The 20,583-nt window shown below is 33.5% G+C and overlaps 2 protein-coding genes and 1 pseudogene across 3 annotated transcripts; all 3 read left to right on the top strand.

The window, feature by feature from the left end:
* The first annotated feature begins 361 nt into the window (after positions 1–361).
* Positions 362–5,970, top strand: LOC125807338 (AP2-like ethylene-responsive transcription factor TOE3). Of its 2 annotated transcripts, XM_049487035.1 has the most exons (10): positions 362–1,132; positions 1,236–1,261; positions 1,388–1,418; positions 1,525–1,612; positions 1,769–1,914; positions 2,078–2,122; positions 2,234–2,337; positions 2,442–2,560; positions 2,851–2,967; positions 5,555–5,970. In XM_049487035.1, exons 1-10 carry the CDS (start codon positions 621–623, stop codon positions 5,792–5,794), a joined length of 1,428 nt encoding a protein of 475 aa, XP_049342992.1. In that variant the 5' UTR covers positions 362–620; the 3' UTR covers positions 5,795–5,970. The 2 variants fall into 2 exon arrangements, with proteins under 2 accessions (XP_049342992.1, XP_049342993.1); XM_049487036.1 differs by lacking the exon at positions 2,078–2,122 and having other exon boundaries at positions 622–1,132.
* Positions 5,971–7,177: 1,207 nt separating this feature from the next.
* On the top strand, positions 7,178–10,343 carry LOC125807343 (probable RNA 3'-terminal phosphate cyclase-like protein; annotated as a pseudogene).
* Positions 10,344–13,729: 3,386 nt separating this feature from the next.
* LOC125807360 (protein NRT1/ PTR FAMILY 2.7-like) lies at positions 13,730–16,641 on the top strand. The gene is made up of 4 exons (XM_049487059.1): positions 13,730–13,889; positions 14,138–14,355; positions 14,471–15,012; positions 15,813–16,641. The coding sequence occupies exons 1-4, from the start codon at positions 13,820–13,822 to the stop codon at positions 16,639–16,641; spliced, it is 1,659 nt and encodes a 552-aa protein (XP_049343016.1). The 5' UTR covers positions 13,730–13,819.
* Positions 16,642–20,583: the final 3,942 nt, after the last annotated feature.

Genomic DNA, 20,583 nt, shown 5'->3' with positions numbered 1-20,583 from the left:
TACTAATAATGGAGCACCCAATGATTCTTAATTTGCATAAAAGGTCCTTGCTTGATTTTTGAGTTTCCTAAAAGGGATATGAAAATTATAATAATAATATATTGTCATTAGTTATTAAGACCTTGTGAAGATTTCTCCATCACTTATAAAATGAAGAGAAGAAAATAATACTCTGAAAAAACAATAAATAAAAATAATATACAGGCAGATTTATATAGACAACAAAATGAAAAGCCCTAGGACCGGGCCCCCCTTTCTGTTTTTGGTAAAAGCAAGATACTAGAAAAGAAATTAATTTTCTTGTAATTTTTTCATATAAACCATAGTCTTCCCCAAAATAAGAGGAACCAAAAGTACACAAATCACACAACTCACATAAAAGTTGCCTCACACGTCCCATCTTTCTTCTTCCCCTACCCCTACCCCTACCCCTATCTACTTCTCATATGGAGTAATATAGTTATATAAGTAAATGAAATTCATCTCCATTGAATACTCACATGATCAACAATTTACTCTTCTTCCATTGACGCTTACAATCATTTTGGTTATAACTGCCAAGTTGTAAATACAGATATTATAGTTTTGTCATTTGTGTAGTTGGAGGTGAAGTGAAGATAATGATGTTGGATCTCAATGTAAGCGTAATCTACAATAATGAGCTTCCAGGAGTTTCTCTAGTTGATGAATCAGCGACGTCCAATTCATCCTTACGAAATGCGGAAGCTACAACCAGTGCCGGTGACGACGATTCGTGCGCCGGTGAGTTGTTCGCTTTCAATTTCGGAATCCTCAAAGTTGGAGGAACTGAAACTAGTAGGAGCAGCAACAACGATGATGAGGAAGGATACGGTGAGAATCAGAGAGTTACTCATTCTCAATTCGTGACTAGGCAGCTGTTTCCCGTTGATGATGGTGAGTTGAACCGGAAACAGACCGATCGGGTCATTCTCTCCTCCGGTCGATCCGGTACTTCTGTCGGTTATGGAGATGTGCGACTAGTACAACCACAACAACCGGAGCAAGCGAAACAGCAAGTGAAGAAGAGTAGGAGAGGGCCAAGGTCAAGAAGTTCACAGTACAGAGGTGTCACTTTCTATCGGAGAACTGGTAGATGGGAATCACATATATGGTTAGTTTTCTAATTGAATTTTTTTTGACTGTATCATGATTAATTGGCAAAATGATAAATGATAAGTCGTCAATTTTGTTAATATAACTACAATTGGATGCAGGGACTGTGGGAAACAAGTATATTTGGGTATGGATATTGCTATTTTAACTATACAGTTTGCTTAATTTCGTTGTTTCTGTGGATTTTGGTGCTAAAGCTGTGTCTATACTTTTTGCTAATTTTTGATTGGTTTTTGTTGCTGCTTTATATTAGGTGGTTTTGATACTGCTCACACAGCAGCAAGGTAAAATAAAAGTCATACGAGTTCTCAAATATACGTGTTGTCAGATTTTTCAACTTTATGCTATTTCCCAAATTTGATTGTATTTGTTTTCTTCTCCATTGTATAGAGCTTATGACAGAGCTGCAATTAAGTTCAGGGGTGTTGATGCTGATATCAACTTTAGCTTAAGTGATTACGAGGAGGATATGCAACAGGTTAGAAATGCAAAGATTCAATTTGCGCAAATATGTTAAGGTCACTGTTGAGCCCTTCTCTGGGTTTATAATTGCTTCCGTTTTAATTGGCATCAATTAAATGAATCATATACAAGTGTTCTGAACTATTTGGACACCTTTTTTTGATTAACACAGATGAAAAACCTTGGTAAAGAAGAATTTGTGCACTTGCTGCGACGCCATAGCACTGGTTTCTCAAGAGGGAGCTCCAAATTCAGAGGAGTGACGCTACATAAATGTGGCAGATGGGAGGCTCGGATGGGACAGTTCCTCGGGAAAAAGTAAGGAACTCACTCACTCATTGAAATTCTTGAAGAAGTAGATTACATCTTAGGCTAGTAGTTGGTCCAAAATGGGACATACATATGTTTAACTTGCGTATTTGAAGAAGAAATCATTGGTACTACAGTATTCATAGTGGGGATTGCACTGCTTATATTGCAGGTATATATATCTTGGGCTATTCGACAGCGAAGTAGAAGCTGCAAGGTCCTAATGATATTGAATTACCCTCTCTCTGATAATGAACATTTATCCTAAATTTTCAACTTCAATTACGTGTCATCCAACCGATATCTACTTTATATTTCTGCAAATTAGGGCTTACGATAAAGCGGCAATTAAAACTAGCGGAAGGGAGGCTGTTACCAACTTTGAGCCAAGTACCTATGAAGGGGAAACAATGTCTTTACCACAGAGTGAAGGTTTGCTCAAAAGTTCTTACTATTTTCCAAACTATTATCACTAATTCCATGGAACAATATTATCTATATGTGGATCTATCTCATTTATGATGCCTATGATGCAGGTAGCCAACATGATCTTGATCTGAACTTGAGGATATCAACCACTTCTTCAAAGGAAATTGATAGGTTGGGAGGTTCTCGCTATCATCCTTATGATATGCAAGACGTAACCAAACCTAAGGTATTAGCAGAGTAGCTTATATGCTTCTGTTCATGCAGAATCTTCAATTGAATTAAAATGCTCTCTTTTATGTTATAGTCTTCTATTATTACTTCTTTCATAGTTCATATGCAAGAGAATCTATTGTAGTAAATTCATGAGTATTAATTATTGGTAGTGATATAATCTCATTTTGTTAATTCAGATAGCTTTTCCCATTCATTCATAATTGTGATAAAACATGTTCATGAGCATCTTTAATCTTTCTTTTTTGTAGATTGTAATAATCTATTTGTGCTCTTTAATTATAGATGGATAAACCTGGTTCAGTAATAGTTGGAAGTTCACATCTCAAGGGACTACCAATGATGTCCCAACAAGCTCAATTGTGGACTGGAATCTATTCTAATTTCTCTTCCAGCTTTGAGGTAAAAGTCTAACTCTACCTTCAGTCAGAAATTTGGGGACAAATACAGTGATGAAACTCCAATTTATCTCTGTTTAGTTTTCTTTTCCTCACTTGTGGTCAAATTTGCATGTATTCAGTCGCCAAAATAGCCATATTCATGCCCCCTTCCCCCAATTTCCCTCAAGTGCTGGGACCATTTGTGTTGTATGAAACATTTTACCTTTTTACTTCTGCTTCTTTTGCATTGTCTTCAGTTGCCAAAATAGCCATCTTCATCCCCCCAACCCCAATTTCCCTCAAGTAGTGGAATCGTTTGTTTTGTATGAAACATTTTGTTTTGTGGGGCTGAGAATCAGTGATAGTATGCCCCATGACAAATTACAAAATTTATGTGGGATCATATGCCCCATGATAAGATTTTATCTTTAACTTAACAGTATTTTTTTGTTCTTGATCATTTATTTGGACAATAATGAGCTATGTTATTCTTCGGGTGCATCTTCTCATGTGTGATCATAGCCGGTTTTTCATTGCAAACAGTTATTAAAAGTCAATGTCTCTGTTGTGCCCTATTGTGCCACTTCTTAAATTGAATGCATCCCTAGTTTAACCTTCCAAAACCCTCTCTCTGTTAATTTAACTAACAATCATGATAAACTTAATAATAGAAAGAAAAACTAGGGAAAGCTAACAGGGGAACAAGAAAATCTTTTTGCTTGCTTCGTGCCTTCGTCCCATCTCCCATATCTCTCACAGTTGTCTTTCTTGGTTCTTATATATTTTGACTTCCTTATGTTTTTTCCCCATAGATAAGATAAACGGAAGAGGGAGATTCATAGAAATAAATTGGGAGATACATGGTGATATTAGAAAGTAGTATAGAGATAGAACAGAAGATATGATTCTCATGCATGTTAATAATTAGACTTTGTTACAAGATTCGATGTATAAAACTTAATGATGAAGGCATTTTCCTTGTTTTTCTCTTTATAGCCTTGGAGGTTTGACGATATTAAAGTAGCATATTACCACAGTTAAAGTTTCATCTTAGTAAGGGCCCGTTTGGCCATGCGATATGGTATCATGATATGGAATCATGATATGGTATTATGATATGGAATCATGAGATGAAATTGAAGGTTTGTTTGGACATGCGATATGGAATTTTTGTGTTGTATATTTTCTTATAAACAAAAAAATCCCATAAGTTGTAAAACTATTAAAATAGCCCCAATTTTTTATTCAATCTTATCAAATAAATAAAAAATTATAAAATCGCATAATAAATTATTACAAAGTTATTTGTTCTCCACTTAAGTAATTGTTTTATCTAACTTTAATTTAATAAAAAAAATTGAACATAAATTGTAGTGTACTAGTCTTTATTATAATCCTCCCACATAGTCCAAACAATTTCCTCACGTTGAACTTGCATTTCTCGATCATGTGACCGAGAAGACGAACCAACATTGTTAGCCATTTGTTGGTCAATATCCTCCACAACTATATCTTCATGTTCATAGACCATAAATATTTCATCACTACTTCGGTATTTTGACAAATAATTATGTAACACTGCACAAGCTATGACAATTTTCACTTGTGTATCAATATCATAATGGTTCATACCTTGTTTCAGTATTCTAAATCTATTTTTCCAAGCTCCAAAAGTCCGTTCAATCACATTGCGCAGAGATGAATGCCTATAATTAAATAGTTCTTTGACATTTTGAGGCTCTCTTTCGCTTCCTCGATAATCTTGCAAATGATAGCGTAGTCCTTTGTATGGAACTAAAAATCCTTTTGTGTTTCGGAAACCAGCATCAACAACATAATATTTATCTACCAAAAAACATTATATAAAGAATTACTAAAAGCATATGTGACGTAAATGAGACAGTTTTGTGTAAATAAATAATATTTATTCTAAGGATGTAATTTAAAGTTACCATGTGGCGGAAATATGTAACTAAATACTAATAACTTACACATAAAATATAAATGTGCACTTATTAAGGCCATAAAATAAATTTATTAATGTGATTGAAATTGTACCTTAAACCAAGGCCAAAGTCGAGTATTATGTCGAATTTTGGAATGTACACCAGTCATATTTTTTGGTTGTATAAATGTTGGTGCGATCTTACTAATTGCCTCGGCAACTATTTTAACATTCCGGTTAATTGTTTCAAGTGAATGTTGAAAAGTTTCACAATCGTGAGGTGTGAGTTAAAGTGACTATATCTTGGTGAGAATAATAAATTTTATGTCGGTGAGAATAATAAATTTTAAAAAGTAATGATGTGATTATAAATTTTATTTACATATGAAACAAATGGTTAGTAGATATAAATGTGGGGTTGTTTTAACAAAATATAAACTAATGGATCAATTATTGTATTAAAATATCTCAAATCATGATATGGAATCACCATGTAATTCCATATCATGGTTTTTGGAGAATATGATATCACATCTCATGATATGGAATCATAAGATGGAATCAGCGTAAAATTGCACGTCCAAACGTTGATTCCATCTCACGATATCATATCGTGATATGGTATCGCATGGCCAAACGCCTACTAATTAAAATCATTTGGCAGGGAAGAGCATATGACAAGAGAAAGGATACAGTGTCATCACAAGGACCTCCAAATTGGGCATTGCAAATGGCCAGTCAGGTTGATACGACCAACCCATTGACAATGTTCTGCACGGCAGCATCATCAGGATTCTTCATTCCATCTACTACTTCTATCACTTCATCAGCATCTGCATTAGCAACTTCAACAAATGCCTCACAGTGCTTTTATCAGATCAACCCCCGCCTACCACCTCCATAACATGTTTTCTTCCGTAACTAGTAATATAGGTATAAACATAGTCATTGATTTCTTTTGTAAGAAATAAATGACATTTTTGTGGATTGGATAATTTTTAGAACTGCTTCTGAATCTGATGGGCAAAGATTCAAACTCCCATTGCAGATTGACTATAGTATTTGTGCTATCCTTGCTTACCGTACTGTTACATTGGTGCAAAATGGCATTCTTCCGTCTCCTTTAATAATTGAATATTGTGGGGAATCTAAAGTCCTATTGGATTTTAATTGATCTAATTCATACCCATGGGAACTTTACCGCACTTTTATTGGTTCTGACTGAGATTTGCTACTACTGAGTACTGAGGATTAGGTTTTCTGCTTTGTCCTTCATATATATCTATGACTCATTTAAGTTTTAAAACATAAAAACTTGTGGCACATATTTAGACAACCCATTTGATAAGGAAAAGGCTCGAAGTTGAGGAGTCTTTTTTGTTTCATATTTGTCTACTCTGATTCAAGAATTTGGGGCATTATTTGCTTTTTCTTATCTTTAGACTCACAGAAGATTTAAGTAACAGCAAGTATAAGATTTGATATTTGTTTGATCGTTATGATCATTGAATATATTACTAAAAGAGATTATTTTGATTAGAATAGTCTCTAGTTCCTATAATCTCTAAGAATCCATACAACTTCAGCAAAGAACAACCAACGAAAACAAAAGATAGATAAACCACATAACAAGTTAAGTTCAAACCTTGGTCATGCAGGTAAACGTACATAGCATTAATACTTTTCTAGAGATTTATCGCAAATGAGAAAGTGTGAAACTCGGAGAACCTCTAATTGCTGAAAATGCAGTACTGGATAAAAATAAGTGATTGTTATGGCTGTCAATAAGACATCGTTCAAGAGGTAAAAAGGATAAAACTTCAGACATACCTTATGGTCTAAAACATAGATAAACTTTGACAATTCGTGAAAACCAAACACTTCCTAACAGTTTAGTTTGAGCTAATGACTGTTGAAACAAGTAATGCTTCAATAAATATATCTCTTCCAAATTATACTAACAACCAAGTAAACAACTACAACATTTTTTGTCAACAAACAAAAATGAGCTTTGTTTGCTTGTGAATATTTAGTAACTAGCTAGTTGTACAATAATTTTAGTGTCAAACTTTTAAAAATGCATATCAAATATTATACGTAATATTTTTAAATTATAGCCAGATATAATAAATATACTAGTAATTATGTGTAAATTTTTCAAAAAATAAATATGTTGAACGGACTATTTTAAGCCTAACCTTTAATTTAACAGGATAAACAAGAAAATCTAAATTCTTCCCGCCGCTAAGTTGCTCCGTTTCAGTCCCGAAGATATAGAGGAAGGAAGATGGGGAAAGTATGTTACATGAAGCTGAAGGGAAGTCAAAACTTGAGACTCCGTCTTTTAGTAGCGACCCTTTCATCCAAATCGATTATTATTGAGGATATACGTGCTGATTCTACTTGGCTTGGTCTTCGTCCACATGAGGTATCTTTTCTCCGTCTGCTTGAAAAAGTTTGTGATGATTGTGTTGTTGAAATCAATGAAACTGGTAAACTCCCAAAATTGCCTCTTTTTTCTTTTCTGGATACTCGGTTGGCCTTATTATGGATATAAACCCCTCTGCTTATTTTGGTAGACACAAAGTTGAAGTACAAACCAGGAATTATAATGGGAGGAAGACATTTAGTTCATGATTGTGGTGTCAATCGCTCAATTGGTTACTTTTTAGAACCGTGGATTCTACTCGGTTCGTTTGGAAAGAAACCACTCACCATTAGGCTTAAAGGTATGCCTTTTGCTCTCTCTCTTTCTTTTTTTTTTTGGGTGATTTGATGTTTATTTTTCCCTTTAGCTGTACTTTCAACTTATTCCATTAGGCAATACCTTTATACTAATGTTAGTTGAAGTCGATTAACATACTACTCGCCTCTCGTCTTCGGTTAAAACACATTGCAACTCATTATGATGTTCAAGTTGACAACAGCCACCCTGCAATCTTCAAGTTTTTTGAGTACATTATGATGTTTCAAAACAGGATGAACAGAGCGAAGATCAATATTTTCAGTATGTAGGGTCTTTGGCAGCTAAAGAAATTATCCTTTCCAAGGTTGCATTATACCGTGTTTACTTATCTTTTTGAACCCCCTCGATGGAAATCCTGCCTCTGCCACTGGTTGCATCGAAGAGAAAGGTTAATGCTGGAAAAAAAGAATTGATGAATTGTTATATATACTGTTGTGACTGTGAGCAACTGCTTAGTCCTTGACCAAAAAATTACTATATGAATAATGGTCTTGATCGAATAATTTCTGCAAAGATTTACGTAAGCAAAGAGACAATTGAAGATAGAGTGCGGATGCAAAGGAATATTGCAGAGCAGAGAAGCCAGTGAAACAGTCTGTTGATTTCCATCAAAAGGATTTGTCAGTTGCAGCTATTATTGCTGCTGTCACTGGTCCTTTTTAATTTGGGACTTGAGATGTCTTCCATTTTTTTTATGTACTTGGGTGTTGGCAATATGTCGGTGATCATGAATAGGATACAACCATCCCTGCTTGTTGAAGAACAACAAAACATATCGTGGCCTACCCGTTAGTGATGAAAAGTTAATTGGACATCCTACAACTAGTAATGTCAACAAAGCTTAGGAGAAGGTATTATTATCTTGACATAGCGTACCGACTTCGTGTTCTTTGTACCATGCTCCATAAATTCTCATCTTGTGGAACCTACTGTATGATGGCCTAAATAAAGAGGGAGGCCCCAATGGATCAGTGAAATTAAATGGCCTCAAAAGGATGAAACTTGCTCATTTTTTGGGAAATTTTATGGATGTTCTTTGTTCATTGAGTTACTTTAAGGATGTAGTTTAGGTTGTGGGTATAATTTAAGGATGCCTTTTTGGCCAAAAACTCTGTTCAATGCAAGTTGAGGACATTACTTAGGCTGGAGATAGGTTTGTTAACAAATAAAATTGCCCAGGTTTAATAGCTCAAGGAGCTCTACTATCAGTCCCTAAATCCCAAAAAGTACTGTAACTGGCTCTCGCTTAGATTTTTAAAGCTTTTGAATGTTAAAACCATTGATTTCCTTATAACCAAGTGTGAGTAAAAAAATGCTACTATTATTTATATGAATTTGCTCTTTATCCCTAAAGCTTGAAACAACTTTTTTAGGGATCACAAATGATGCAAAGGACCCATCTATTGATACATTTTGATCAACTACTTTGCCCATACTAAAACAGTTTGGAGTCCCTGCAGAAGGATTGGAACTGAAAATTGAGAGTCGTGGAGTTGCCCCCAAAGGTGGTGGAGAAGTAGTTCTTTCAGTCCCTATGGTCCTGAATAGTTTAACGGTGAGTTTTATTCTCATTCACTTCATTGTTTTGTATTCTGAGGACAGTTAAGATAACTATAATGATTTTTTGACCAATTATTTTTGTGACTGCTGTTATATAGGCTACGAAATGGGTTGACAAAGGTCTGGTGAAGAGAATTAGATGTGTTTCCTTTTCAACTAGGGTCTTTGTTCAGTTTGAGAATACCATGATACACGCAGCTCGTGGAATCTTGAATCCATTGCTTGCAGGTGTTCACATATTTACAGATCATAAAGCTGGAGCACAAGCCGGAATGTATGATCACCTTGTGGATATGTCACACTTGCTGTCCTTTAATGTAGTAACAGTCCAGGTCATGTTTTAACTTGGACTTGCTGATTATATCTGACGATCAACTTTGATTGCAGGTCACCTGGCTATGGAATTTCTCTAGTGGCAGAGACTACATTTGGTTGTGTTATATCTGCTGATACCACAGTTTCTTATGCAAGAGGAGAAGATGAAGCTGACTTAGAGGATGATAGGAAAGCTCTGATCCCTGCTGAGGAAGTTGGTGAGCAAATTGCTTCTGCACTACTTGAGGAAAGAAAACAGTGGGGAGTAGTTGATTCAACACATCAGGTGTGTGTAATTTCTAACAACGTTAATCCTCATGAATTCTAGACGATCATATCAGTCTCCTTCAGTTTTCTACATGACAATCTGTCTGTCTTTTACTTTTGCATCTCCGTATGAACCTCTTCCGAGTCCTATTGTACATTTATCAGCATTTCAACATATGATTTTGATGTGCTTATGAGTACTTCCACAGAAACCTGAAACAAGCTTCTCCCAGTTTGTTCCCATTCATAAACATTGCCTAGCACTATTTAGGGCTGAAAATAACTTTGATTTCACTTCAAGATGGTCCCCCGTTCCATGAATTCTTTCTCACCAATTTTGTGTATTAACAGGGACTGCTGTTTCTCCTATGTGCGTTGTGTCTGAAAGATGTTTCAGAAGTTCGTGTTGGGAAGTTGTCACCATATGGAATAGAGGCATTAAGGCACATCAGAGACTTTTTGGGTGTCAAGTTTGTCATGAAACCTGATGCCTCCACAGGAACTGTCAATCTCACGTGTCTTGGCTCTCTCTGGATTTCAGAATTTATCCCGGAAAGTATCATGATAATAAAAAATTGGGCATCATTTGGTGGTTGATTTTATATAGGGAAACATGTGATTTTCTGGCTTGACATTCATCAATGGAGGTGGGGTTTGGAGTAAAATCATAATTGTCACAGGCTGGAGATTTTGACGTGGTCGTTAGTTGTAACTAGAGTTATTCATGTATTAAAACTAGCATACTCAATATTATGTTTGGTAGCTTTGTAGTTGTTCTCTATAATAAAAATTTTTAGCATAAATTATTTGGACAAAATGCCAACAGAAGATTATTTACATAAGTTAACTGAGAAGAGGGGAGTAAATTGACCAAGATGCTAAGAAGATCATTAATTTGGAAGTTAAATATAACTAGAACAATGCTCTATCATTCATCATATAGCCCACTTCAACCTCACTCAAAAATTATTTTTTTAAGGCCTAAGTCATATGCGGCCCCTTAAAGTTGTCCTCATAATTTATTTAAACACCTCAACTAAGGCTTGTACCTAATAAACACTTAAATAGTTCAAAACATGTGTCTATTAAGCACAAAATGTTGATGTGGCAAAATAAGTGTATCTCACTGCCTAGTAGCGCGTGAATATGTCCCAATTTTTTTTTTTAGAATAAACTTTACTTTTTTTGTCCTAATGACTGGCATGCATTAATTAAAATAACTAAAAATATTTTTTATTTAAAATAATGTTTTTAACCCAAAAAGAAAGCAACCCCACCCCTCCGCTGTAGGATATACCAATGGTCTTCTTCTTCACCCTATTTTAAGCTTTTTAAACTCTGTTTGTTTTTTTCTCATCGTTTTTATGTTTTACTCTTTATAAAATGAAATTGAATTTGTTAATTGAATTTGCAACAAGAAAAAAAATGGGACATCGAAATTATAAAAGCAACCTCTGTCCATTTGATATAATTCATTTGAATCCTTTTGATTTCTCTTCATTATTGATTTTGAAATAATTTATCAACGTCGATTTATTTTTCACAAAAATCTCAACAACCACTCCATTAATCTATTATGCTTCATAATTTATTTCACTATTTGCATTAGACTTGATTTCAATAGCCCATAGTTTATTACAAGAAAAAAAATCAATATTTTCAAAGGAATAAAAAATGACAAGTAACAGAGGATGAAGAAGAAGAAGATAAGACAAATGATTAGGTGGGTAGATTTGGGGGAGCGGGTGGGGTAGATTTTCTTTTTTCTTCTTTTTGTTGTCGCCGGAGAAATCGGGATTGTTGTTAGAATCAGGATGGCCGCTGAAGGGAAGAAGAAGAAAGGTGGGTTTGTGGGGACGGGGGCTTTCTTTTTTCTCCTTTTTGCTAATTAATTTTTTGGATTATTGATGGCTGGAGTTTTTTTTTTTTTTTAAAATTGAATATTCATTAGATTGGGCCCATGTGTCACATGTTGCAGTTTTATTGGTTACTTTTTAAAGATAGTGTGCGTGAATTACACATGATACATTTTAAAAGCTTATTATCATTTTGTGTTCAATAAGTACATATTTGTTAATATTAGAGTGTTTAATAGGTACTAGCCTTAGTTGAGGTGTTCAAATGAATTATGCGGATAATTTTAGGAGGCCAGAGATGACTTTGGCCTTTTTTTAATCTTACGATCTCATTATACATAGCGATTTGGTATATGCAATATTTGTGAAAAGGGAAAAAAAAATTGTCAAAAATTCCAAAAGGGCACATCAATTTTTTTTAAACCAAAAGGGCAAAATCGCTCCTGACGAAGTAATTTCCCTCTGACACAATGACTAAAAATCGCTGCCCTAGCAGTGATTTTGTCCAAAAAAAAATTTTTAATTAAAAATTTAAGTCAAATTATTTTTTTCCTTACACATCGTTGCAGGGGCAGCGTTTTTCATAGTGTATTAATTATTAATAATATAAAAATGATAAACAAGACGAACAGTATACTCAATAAAATTGTTGAAGCATAAGGAAAATTGAATTATATATCATAAATAATAATAAAAGAATATTGAATTAAAAAAAAATAATTTAAAAAGAATATTGAATTAACCAAAATCGCTGCTGCCTCTCAAAAAAAAAGAAAAAAAAATTCTTCAAAAGAGTTGGTTTTGATAAAGTAGAGTGTAAGTAGGGTACTAGACTAGTGTTAGTGAGTAGTTGGCAGTGACTAGTCTAGTACCCTACTTACACTCTACTTTACCAAAGCCAACTCTTTTGATTGAGAAAATCGCTGTGGTTAAGAATTTAAAAAAAAAAAGTTTTTTCTGGCAGCGATTTTGGTTAAGAATTTAAAAAAAAGGCATTTTTTTAATTCAATATTCTTTTATTATTATTTATGATATATAATTCAATTTTCCTCATGCTTCAACAATTTTATTGAGTATACTGTCCGTCTTGTTTATCATTTTTATATTATTAATAATTAATGCACCATGAAAAACGCTGCCCCTGCAGCGATGTGTAAGGAAAAAAATAATTTTGACTAAAAATCGCTGCTACAACAGCAATTTTTAATTAATTTTTTTTTTTGGAGCAGCGATTTTGGGTCATTGTATCAGAGGGAAATCACTTCGTCAGGAGCGATTTTGCCCTTTTTGTTTTTAAAAAAATTGATGTACCCTTTTGAAATTTTTGACAATTCTTTTTGCCCTTTTGGCTCGGGACTCCAATATTTATTAGGTAATCGGAATATTTATTTTGCAAGTCAATCTCTAATTATCATTACTTAGTAAATACAAATTGAGTTATTTAATCAGAATGGTATTCTGAACAAATATTAAAGATAAGCAATATCATGTAATCTAATAGTTATCAGACATATCAAATCAAATAATCTGTTGGTGCAAAGACATGTGTAGTTCCACCTAAAAAGGTTCTTGGAAAAAGTTTAACCCAAAATTTTTTGCTTTTTACATTTACAATAAAATGTTAATAATTCTGATGTGAATATAAATATTAGATCGTAATTTATAATAGCATAAATAAGGATAAGTTAAGATGCTTTGATATGCAATCCAAGTCTGTCTATATATCTTCCGTGTTTGCTTCGACGTAAACTATTTTTTAAGAAAAAATTCTCCAAAAAGAAGTCATTCTCTAAATTATTAGGATTAGCAGTCTTAATTGACTTTGATTTCTTTAGATATTGAGTCTATGATACCAATACATCTTAAATGGTTAAGTAGGAAAAGACATTAGTAATTTTTAATTAATGAAATGTAGTTTGTGTGTTCCAACAGTTTGAATTATGCCAGCAAAATATATTATTTTCCTTCGAGGTAGGTATATCATTTCTGTCAAAGTCCACTAAACAAACGCATGGTACGCATGAATAAAAACTAACTAACATATGGCACCATACTTTATTTCTTAGCGCTAATTGTGGGGTTTCTACAAGATGCTCCATACTTACAGATATTTTTGAGCTTATAATATATATAAGTGCTCTGCCAAAAGTTTGAAGTAATTATTTATCCTTTGAGTTTTTGAACCATGGAAGCTCCATCAGAGGCACAATTGCCAAGAAGAACCGGAGGCTGGATCACCTTCCCCTTTATCATAGGTCTCTCCTCTCCTTTCTCTTTTGTAGACCCTGAACCTTGTTCCTACACGATTTTTTATCAAGCATTCGTTATTTATTTTTATTGTTATTTTTAACAGCATGAAAAGACCCAAAATCTCAAGTGCTACAATGTTATCCATGTTACTTTGTTTGTTGCACATAGCCTAAATATTTGTTACAGGTAATTTAACATGTTATAACAAGTTACGTATAAATATTGACGCGTAACTGGATTTTGACAAAAACAGCGAGCTCAGTGGGGTTGACCTTAGCATTTGGAGGTTGGACAAACAATCTTATTGTGTATCTGATTAAGGAATTTGATGTGGAGAGTATTGATGCTGCTCAAATATCAAATTTGGTTAATGGTGCTGGAAGCTTAATTCCTGTTGTTGCTGCAATTATTGCCGACTCTTTTCTTGGTTGCTTCTCTACCATTTGGATCTCATCCATCATCTCATTATTGGTAATTACTACTCCACTATTTTGTGTGTACCTAACTTAATTTGTTTGACCTTTTGAAATTGGTTCTTTAGGGTGTTTTATTAAGTTTAATTTTTTTTTGTGTGAATACATTGTAGGGCACTATCCTTTTAGCTTTAACAGCTACAGTTGATTCTTTAAGGCCTAAACCGTGTGAAGTTGGTTCAACCTCATGTTCCCCTAAACCAAAAGTTCAATATGTAGTTCTCTATGCAGCAATAGCTCTGACTACTCTGGGTAGTGGAGGTACCCGATCAACCCTTTCGACGATCGGAGCCGATCAGCTAGCTGATAAACCAAGGGATCAAGGGATTTTCTTCAATTGGTTCTTCTTCTTTTGGTATTCTGCTTCTGTAGTATCGTCCACAGCTATTGTGTATGTTGAAGATAACGTGAGTTGGAAAGCTGGATTTTTCATTTGTGCAGCGTCCAATATTGTTGCTTTACTCATTTTCCTAATGGGAAGTAGATTTTACACTAAATTTAAGCCAGAAGGGAGTCCATTCACCAGTTTGGCTCGTGTTGTTGTTGCTAGTATTACCAAAAGACAAGTTCCACTCCCATCGACTGCTCAGGATTTCTTCCAGGGATGTAACGTAGCACCCAAATCACTAGCTGTTGTACCTTCCAACACCCTCAGGTAATACATACTTCATTCGTTTTAATCTGTGGCTCTTTAACTTTTTTTTTAGTCTGTTTTGAAAAGATTGTCTCTTTTCATTAAAGGGAAAAAAGACAAATATACCCTCGAACTATCGTAAATGGTATGCATATACCCTCCGTCATACTTTTGGGACGGCAGGGGCACCAATGACCCAAAAGTATGACGGAGGGTATCTGCATACCATTTACGATAGTTCGGTGGTATATTTGTCCTTTTTCCCTTCATTTTTTAACAACTCTTTAATTTCAACTTTCTACACATGTTTGAGATCACAATATTAAAGAATATTTTGATACATTCTACATATCTTTATTAGTTTAAGACGATATATAAGATTCAAAAATCTTATTTACTTTCTTAAACTCTATGTCAAAACAAATTAAGATAGAGGGAGTAAATATAAAAGTCCTTTTTATACTTTAAAATGTTGTCTCGTCAAAGTAACACAAACGAAATGCGGGGATTATATGATCGCGGCATGATTAATTTTTGCAGTGGAAGTACATGTGAAGATGTCAGCATATCTTTATGTTAGAAGATTTTTTTATAAATAATCTGTTTCGACAATGATATGAAGCACTTTTTTGTTTTTATGGATTGATGTTACCTCTACACTATTGGAGATTTGTTAATTAATTTTAGAGGAGACGTACTCTCACACGTCACAGGCAAGTTGATTTATTTTTGTTCAAACAAGTAAAACCACTATATTTTGTTGTTGATAATATAATCACATGAGACAAAAAATTTGAACTTCCGTATTAATAATAATGCAGGTTTTTGAATCGTGCTGCTATTATAAGTGAAGGTGACGTAAAACCAGATGGTTCAACAACTAATCGATGGAGACTTTGTTCAGTACAACAAGTAGAAGATTTCAAAACCTTAATTAAAATCTTACCACTTTGGTCAACTAGTTTTTTTCTTGGCACCACAATTGGCGTACAATTAAGTTTTTCGGTCCTTCAAGCCTTAGCTATGGACCGCCACGTAGGACCCAATTTCCAAATCCCAGCTGGATCCATACAAGTTTTTGTTCTCATATCTACTGCTCTATTCCTCGCCCTGTTTGATAAATTTCTTTTACCTATGTGGAAGAATTTGAGAGGCAAATCACTAACACCTCTCCAGAGAATTGGGATTGGACACGTGCTCAATTTTTTGAGCATGGGTGTATCAGCCTTAGTCGAGTCAAAGAGACTAAATGTAGCAAAATCAAATGAAGGTTCCAATATTGTGCCCATGTCAGTGTTATGGCTTGTGCCACAATTAGTCATCGTTGGTATTGCGGAGGCATTTCATTATCCTGGACAAGTATCATTGTACTACCAAGAGTTCCCGATAACCTTAAAGAACATGGCGACCGCGATGATTTCCGTGCTTGTTGGTATAGCATTTTACTTCGCTACTGCTCTAATTGATGTTGTTAGAAAGACAAGTAAATGGTTACCAGGTAACATAAATGATGGAAGGCTGGATAATGTGTACTGGATATTGGTTGTAGGGGGAGTAGTGAACTTTGGTTACTATGTAACATGTGCTTGGTATTACAAGTATCAAAACCTTAACGAAGTGGATCATAATGAGACTCCTTCTGATGAGTGATTTGAGGATGAGATCAATTTTAATATCCTCAGACTTGTGAGTGTTTAGACAGAGCAATAATTTATCATCAATCTGCAATTAGTGAAAAAACATGTTGTAATGTCAACTTCTGACAAAGACATATGAAGTTTTGAAACTCTTTAGCCGAATTTCAAACAAAAACGTCTTAAGTTTTTGGATTGCTAGACTTGCTTGCTTTAATTTTCATATTCACACTTCAATACGATTATCCGAACTTCAGACAATATATTCATGCGTTTTACGTTTTCATAAGGATTTTCTCCTTATACATTGTCTATCATATGATGATCGCCAAGTTTGTGGACAAATTTTCATGGATAACATTTAAACAAGAATGAAGGTGTGAGGTCTTGCATTACATATTTTAAACATACTCTGATATATGATAAAAATTATAATTATATGTTGGAGTAATTTTTAAATCTTATTTTTGTATATAATTTTTTTTCTTGCATTTGCTTACATAACTACATGTATGTGTAAGTTTTGGGTCGTGGATCGTCCATGTGAATCGATCTAACCTGATCCAAGAAATTGTAACTACATATATGTCTAAGTTTTGGGTCGTAAACCGTCCATGTGGATCGATCTAACCTGATCCAAAAAGTTGTCTGAAAAGAGATGAACTAATTATCTCTTATATGAAAAAGAAGGGGGCATAGTTACCATGTAACTGGTAAACTTCCCAACCCTTCTTTATAAAAATGATTTTCCAGAAGGAATAACTTTAATCCAAATATTTTGTCTTACAAAGTTCTGTTTTTTACATTTATATTTACAATAAAAATGTTAATAATTCTGATGTGAATATAAATATTAGATTGTAACTTATAATACTCCCTCCGTTTCAAAAGATTGGTCTGGTTTGACTTGGCACGAAGTTTAAGAAATTAAAGATGACTTTTGAATCTTGTGGTCCTAAATTAAAGTTATGTCAAATGTACAAAATTGTCCTCAATCTTGTGGTCTTAAACATGCCACGTGGAAAGCAAAAAGTAAAATGTTACCAAAAAAGGAAAGAGGTCATTTTTTTGAAACTGACTAAAAAGGAAAGGAGGTCATTCTTTGTAAAACGGAGGGAGTAGTATAAATAAGAATAATTAAAGTTATGAGTGCTTTGATATGCAATCCATGTCTGTCTATATATCTTCCATGTACATGTTTGCTACGACGACGTAAAAGTCAAATGAGAAAAATTTCTCCAAAAATCAGTCATTATCCAAATTATTAGGATTAGTAGTCTTAATTGACTTTGATTGCATTAGATATTAATTAAGAGTCTATGATACCAATAATTACTTCTGAAATGGTCAAGTAGGAAAAGACAGTAATTTATAATTAATGAAATGTAATTTGTGTGTTCAACAGTTTGGAATACTCCAGCAAAAGATATTATTTTCCTTCGACTTTCGAGCTAGGTGATATTGGAATAATATCTATTTTGAAAGTGAGAGTCTAATTAATTAATGATTATTTAGTACTCGAGTCCTTTAATCGATATTCAATTGCGATTATGAATATTAATTAAAGGGAAGAAGCCGACAATTGTCATGTAAACCAGAAGACATCAAATTAAATGAACAATTCACTAAAAAAAACCCCAAATTGCCAACAGATTTTACTAACAACTTAAGTTGGTTAGTATTCTAGTAACAAATAACCAACATATTTCTAACTGAATTATATTTTAAAACTTAACAACGAAGTTCTAACAGATTACCAACCAAAATCTTACTAACTAAGTATTTTAGTTGGTAAATACGGCGGGAAAAAATGGCGCCAAATTTAGCAACATTCTATCAATGGATTACCAACTGAAATATTACTAACGCACACCTTTTGTTGGTAATATTACCAACGAAGTATATATTGGTTGGTAAATATGACAAAAAATTGTTTATATAATTTATTAACATATTACCAATGAATTACTAACCAAACATTTACCAACGACAAGATTGTGTTGCTAAATTACCAAACAAATATAAATGTCTTGGTAAATTAGTAACGAAATGTAATTTGTTGGTAAACTTGCCAACCAATATCCATTTAGTTGAAAATTTTGCCGACGAATAAAGATTGTAGTTAGTAAATTACTAACATCATTAAAATAGTTGGTAATATACCAACCGATCATTAATCCATTGATAAAATTTACCAACATATTAATTATTAGTTGGTAATATTACATATGAATGTTTAGTTGACTAGTAACTATTACCAACTGTGAAAAATTTTATTGGTAAATTATTAATTACTAACTTATATTTGAATAGTTGGTAAATTTATCAATTGAAGTTAAAATTTTTGGTAAATTAGCGTCTAGTGTTGAGGCTTTCATATTCAGTTTGTGTCGTTAGGCGTTTTAACTTTTAAATTTTAGCCAAAACTTGACTTTGGTCGATATTTTTGGTAAACATGCTTAGATTAGAACTCTGTCAGTGTCATTAGCTTCGAAAGGTCATTTTTTATCTAACAGGAAGGTTGGTTCAAGCTTTGAGGCTTGCGTTTTTTTGTTTGTGCCGTTAGGTGTTTTAAATCTTATGTTTTGGCCAAAATTTGACTTTGGTCAATATTTTTGTGAACATACTCAGATGAGAATTTCGTCAGCGTAATTAACTCCAAAGGTTATTTCTTATCTAATAGAATGGTTGGTTCGGGTTTTGAAGATTTCATTTTTAGTGTGTGCCGTTAGGTGTTTTAAATTATAAATTTTGGCCAAAATTTAACTTCGGTCAATATATTTGATAAACGTGCTCAGATGAGAATTTCGTCAATGCAGTTAGATGCGGAAGGTCATTTTTTATGTAATAAGATAGAGAGTTCGGGTTTTGAGGGTTCCATTTTTAGTTTGTGCCGTTAGGCATTTTAACTTTTAAGTTTTGGCCAAAAATTCACTTTAGTCAATATTTTTGGTAATCGTGCTCGAATTGAAATTTTATCACCGCGGTTAGCCATATAAGTTTAGTTTTGGTCTCATAGTGTGGTTGGTTTGGATTTTGAGACTTTTATTTTCAGTTTGTGTAGTTAAGCGTTTTAACTTTAAACTTTTGGCTAAAATTTGAATTAGGTCAATTTTTTTGGGAAACATGCTCAAATTTGAATTTCGTCAGCGCAGTTAGCTCTGGAAGGTCATTTTTTGTCTTATAGGATGGTTGGTTTGGATTTTGAGGTTTCATATTCAGTTTGTACCGTTAGGCGTTTTAACTTTTAACTTTTGGCCAAAATTTGACTGTGCTTAATTTTTTTGTAAACATGCTCTGATGAGAATTCCATCAGCGTGATTAGCTTCGAAAGGTCATTTTTATATCTAATAGGATGGTTGGTTGATCAGGTTTTGAGGCATCCATTTTCAGTTTGTGCTGTTAGGCGTTTTAACTTTTAAGTTTTGGCCAAAATTTAGATTTGGTCAATAATTTTGGTAAACGTGCTCAAATTAAACTTTTTGATATAATGATATGTTTCATATTGCGATTAATTTAACTTGTTATCATAGATTTTGCATTGTTTCATTCAAATATGATTTATAAGATTGATATTAATATTTTTGGATTTATATTCGTGCTCTTAGATTTTTAAATGCAATAAATTAATAATATTTTACTATTGGATAATCATTCAGTTAATAATATTTTGAACATATTGTCAATCAATTACTAACCTAACATTGAACTTGAATGATATATTACCAAAAAACTAACAATCAATTAGTAAATTTATTAGAAAAACAAATAATCATACTAACGTATTTAAAATTTATTACCAACAGGGGTTGTGGTGGAGTGGTAAGTACTCTTTCATCCTTAACCAAGAGGTCTCAAGTTCGATTCCCCTTGGGTACAGAGTCGCCTTGAATGATATATTACCAAAAAACTAACAATTAATTAGTAAATTTATTAGAAAAACAAGTAATCATACTAA

This window comes from Solanum verrucosum, unplaced genomic scaffold (assembly GCF_900185275.1).
Source record: "Solanum verrucosum unplaced genomic scaffold, falcon-dt-bn FXZP01000183.1, whole genome shotgun sequence".
Taxonomy (NCBI): domain Eukaryota; kingdom Viridiplantae; phylum Streptophyta; class Magnoliopsida; order Solanales; family Solanaceae; genus Solanum; species Solanum verrucosum.
The sequence above is the reverse complement of the archived record's forward strand: the minus strand, read 5'-3'. Positions and strand labels throughout refer to the sequence as shown.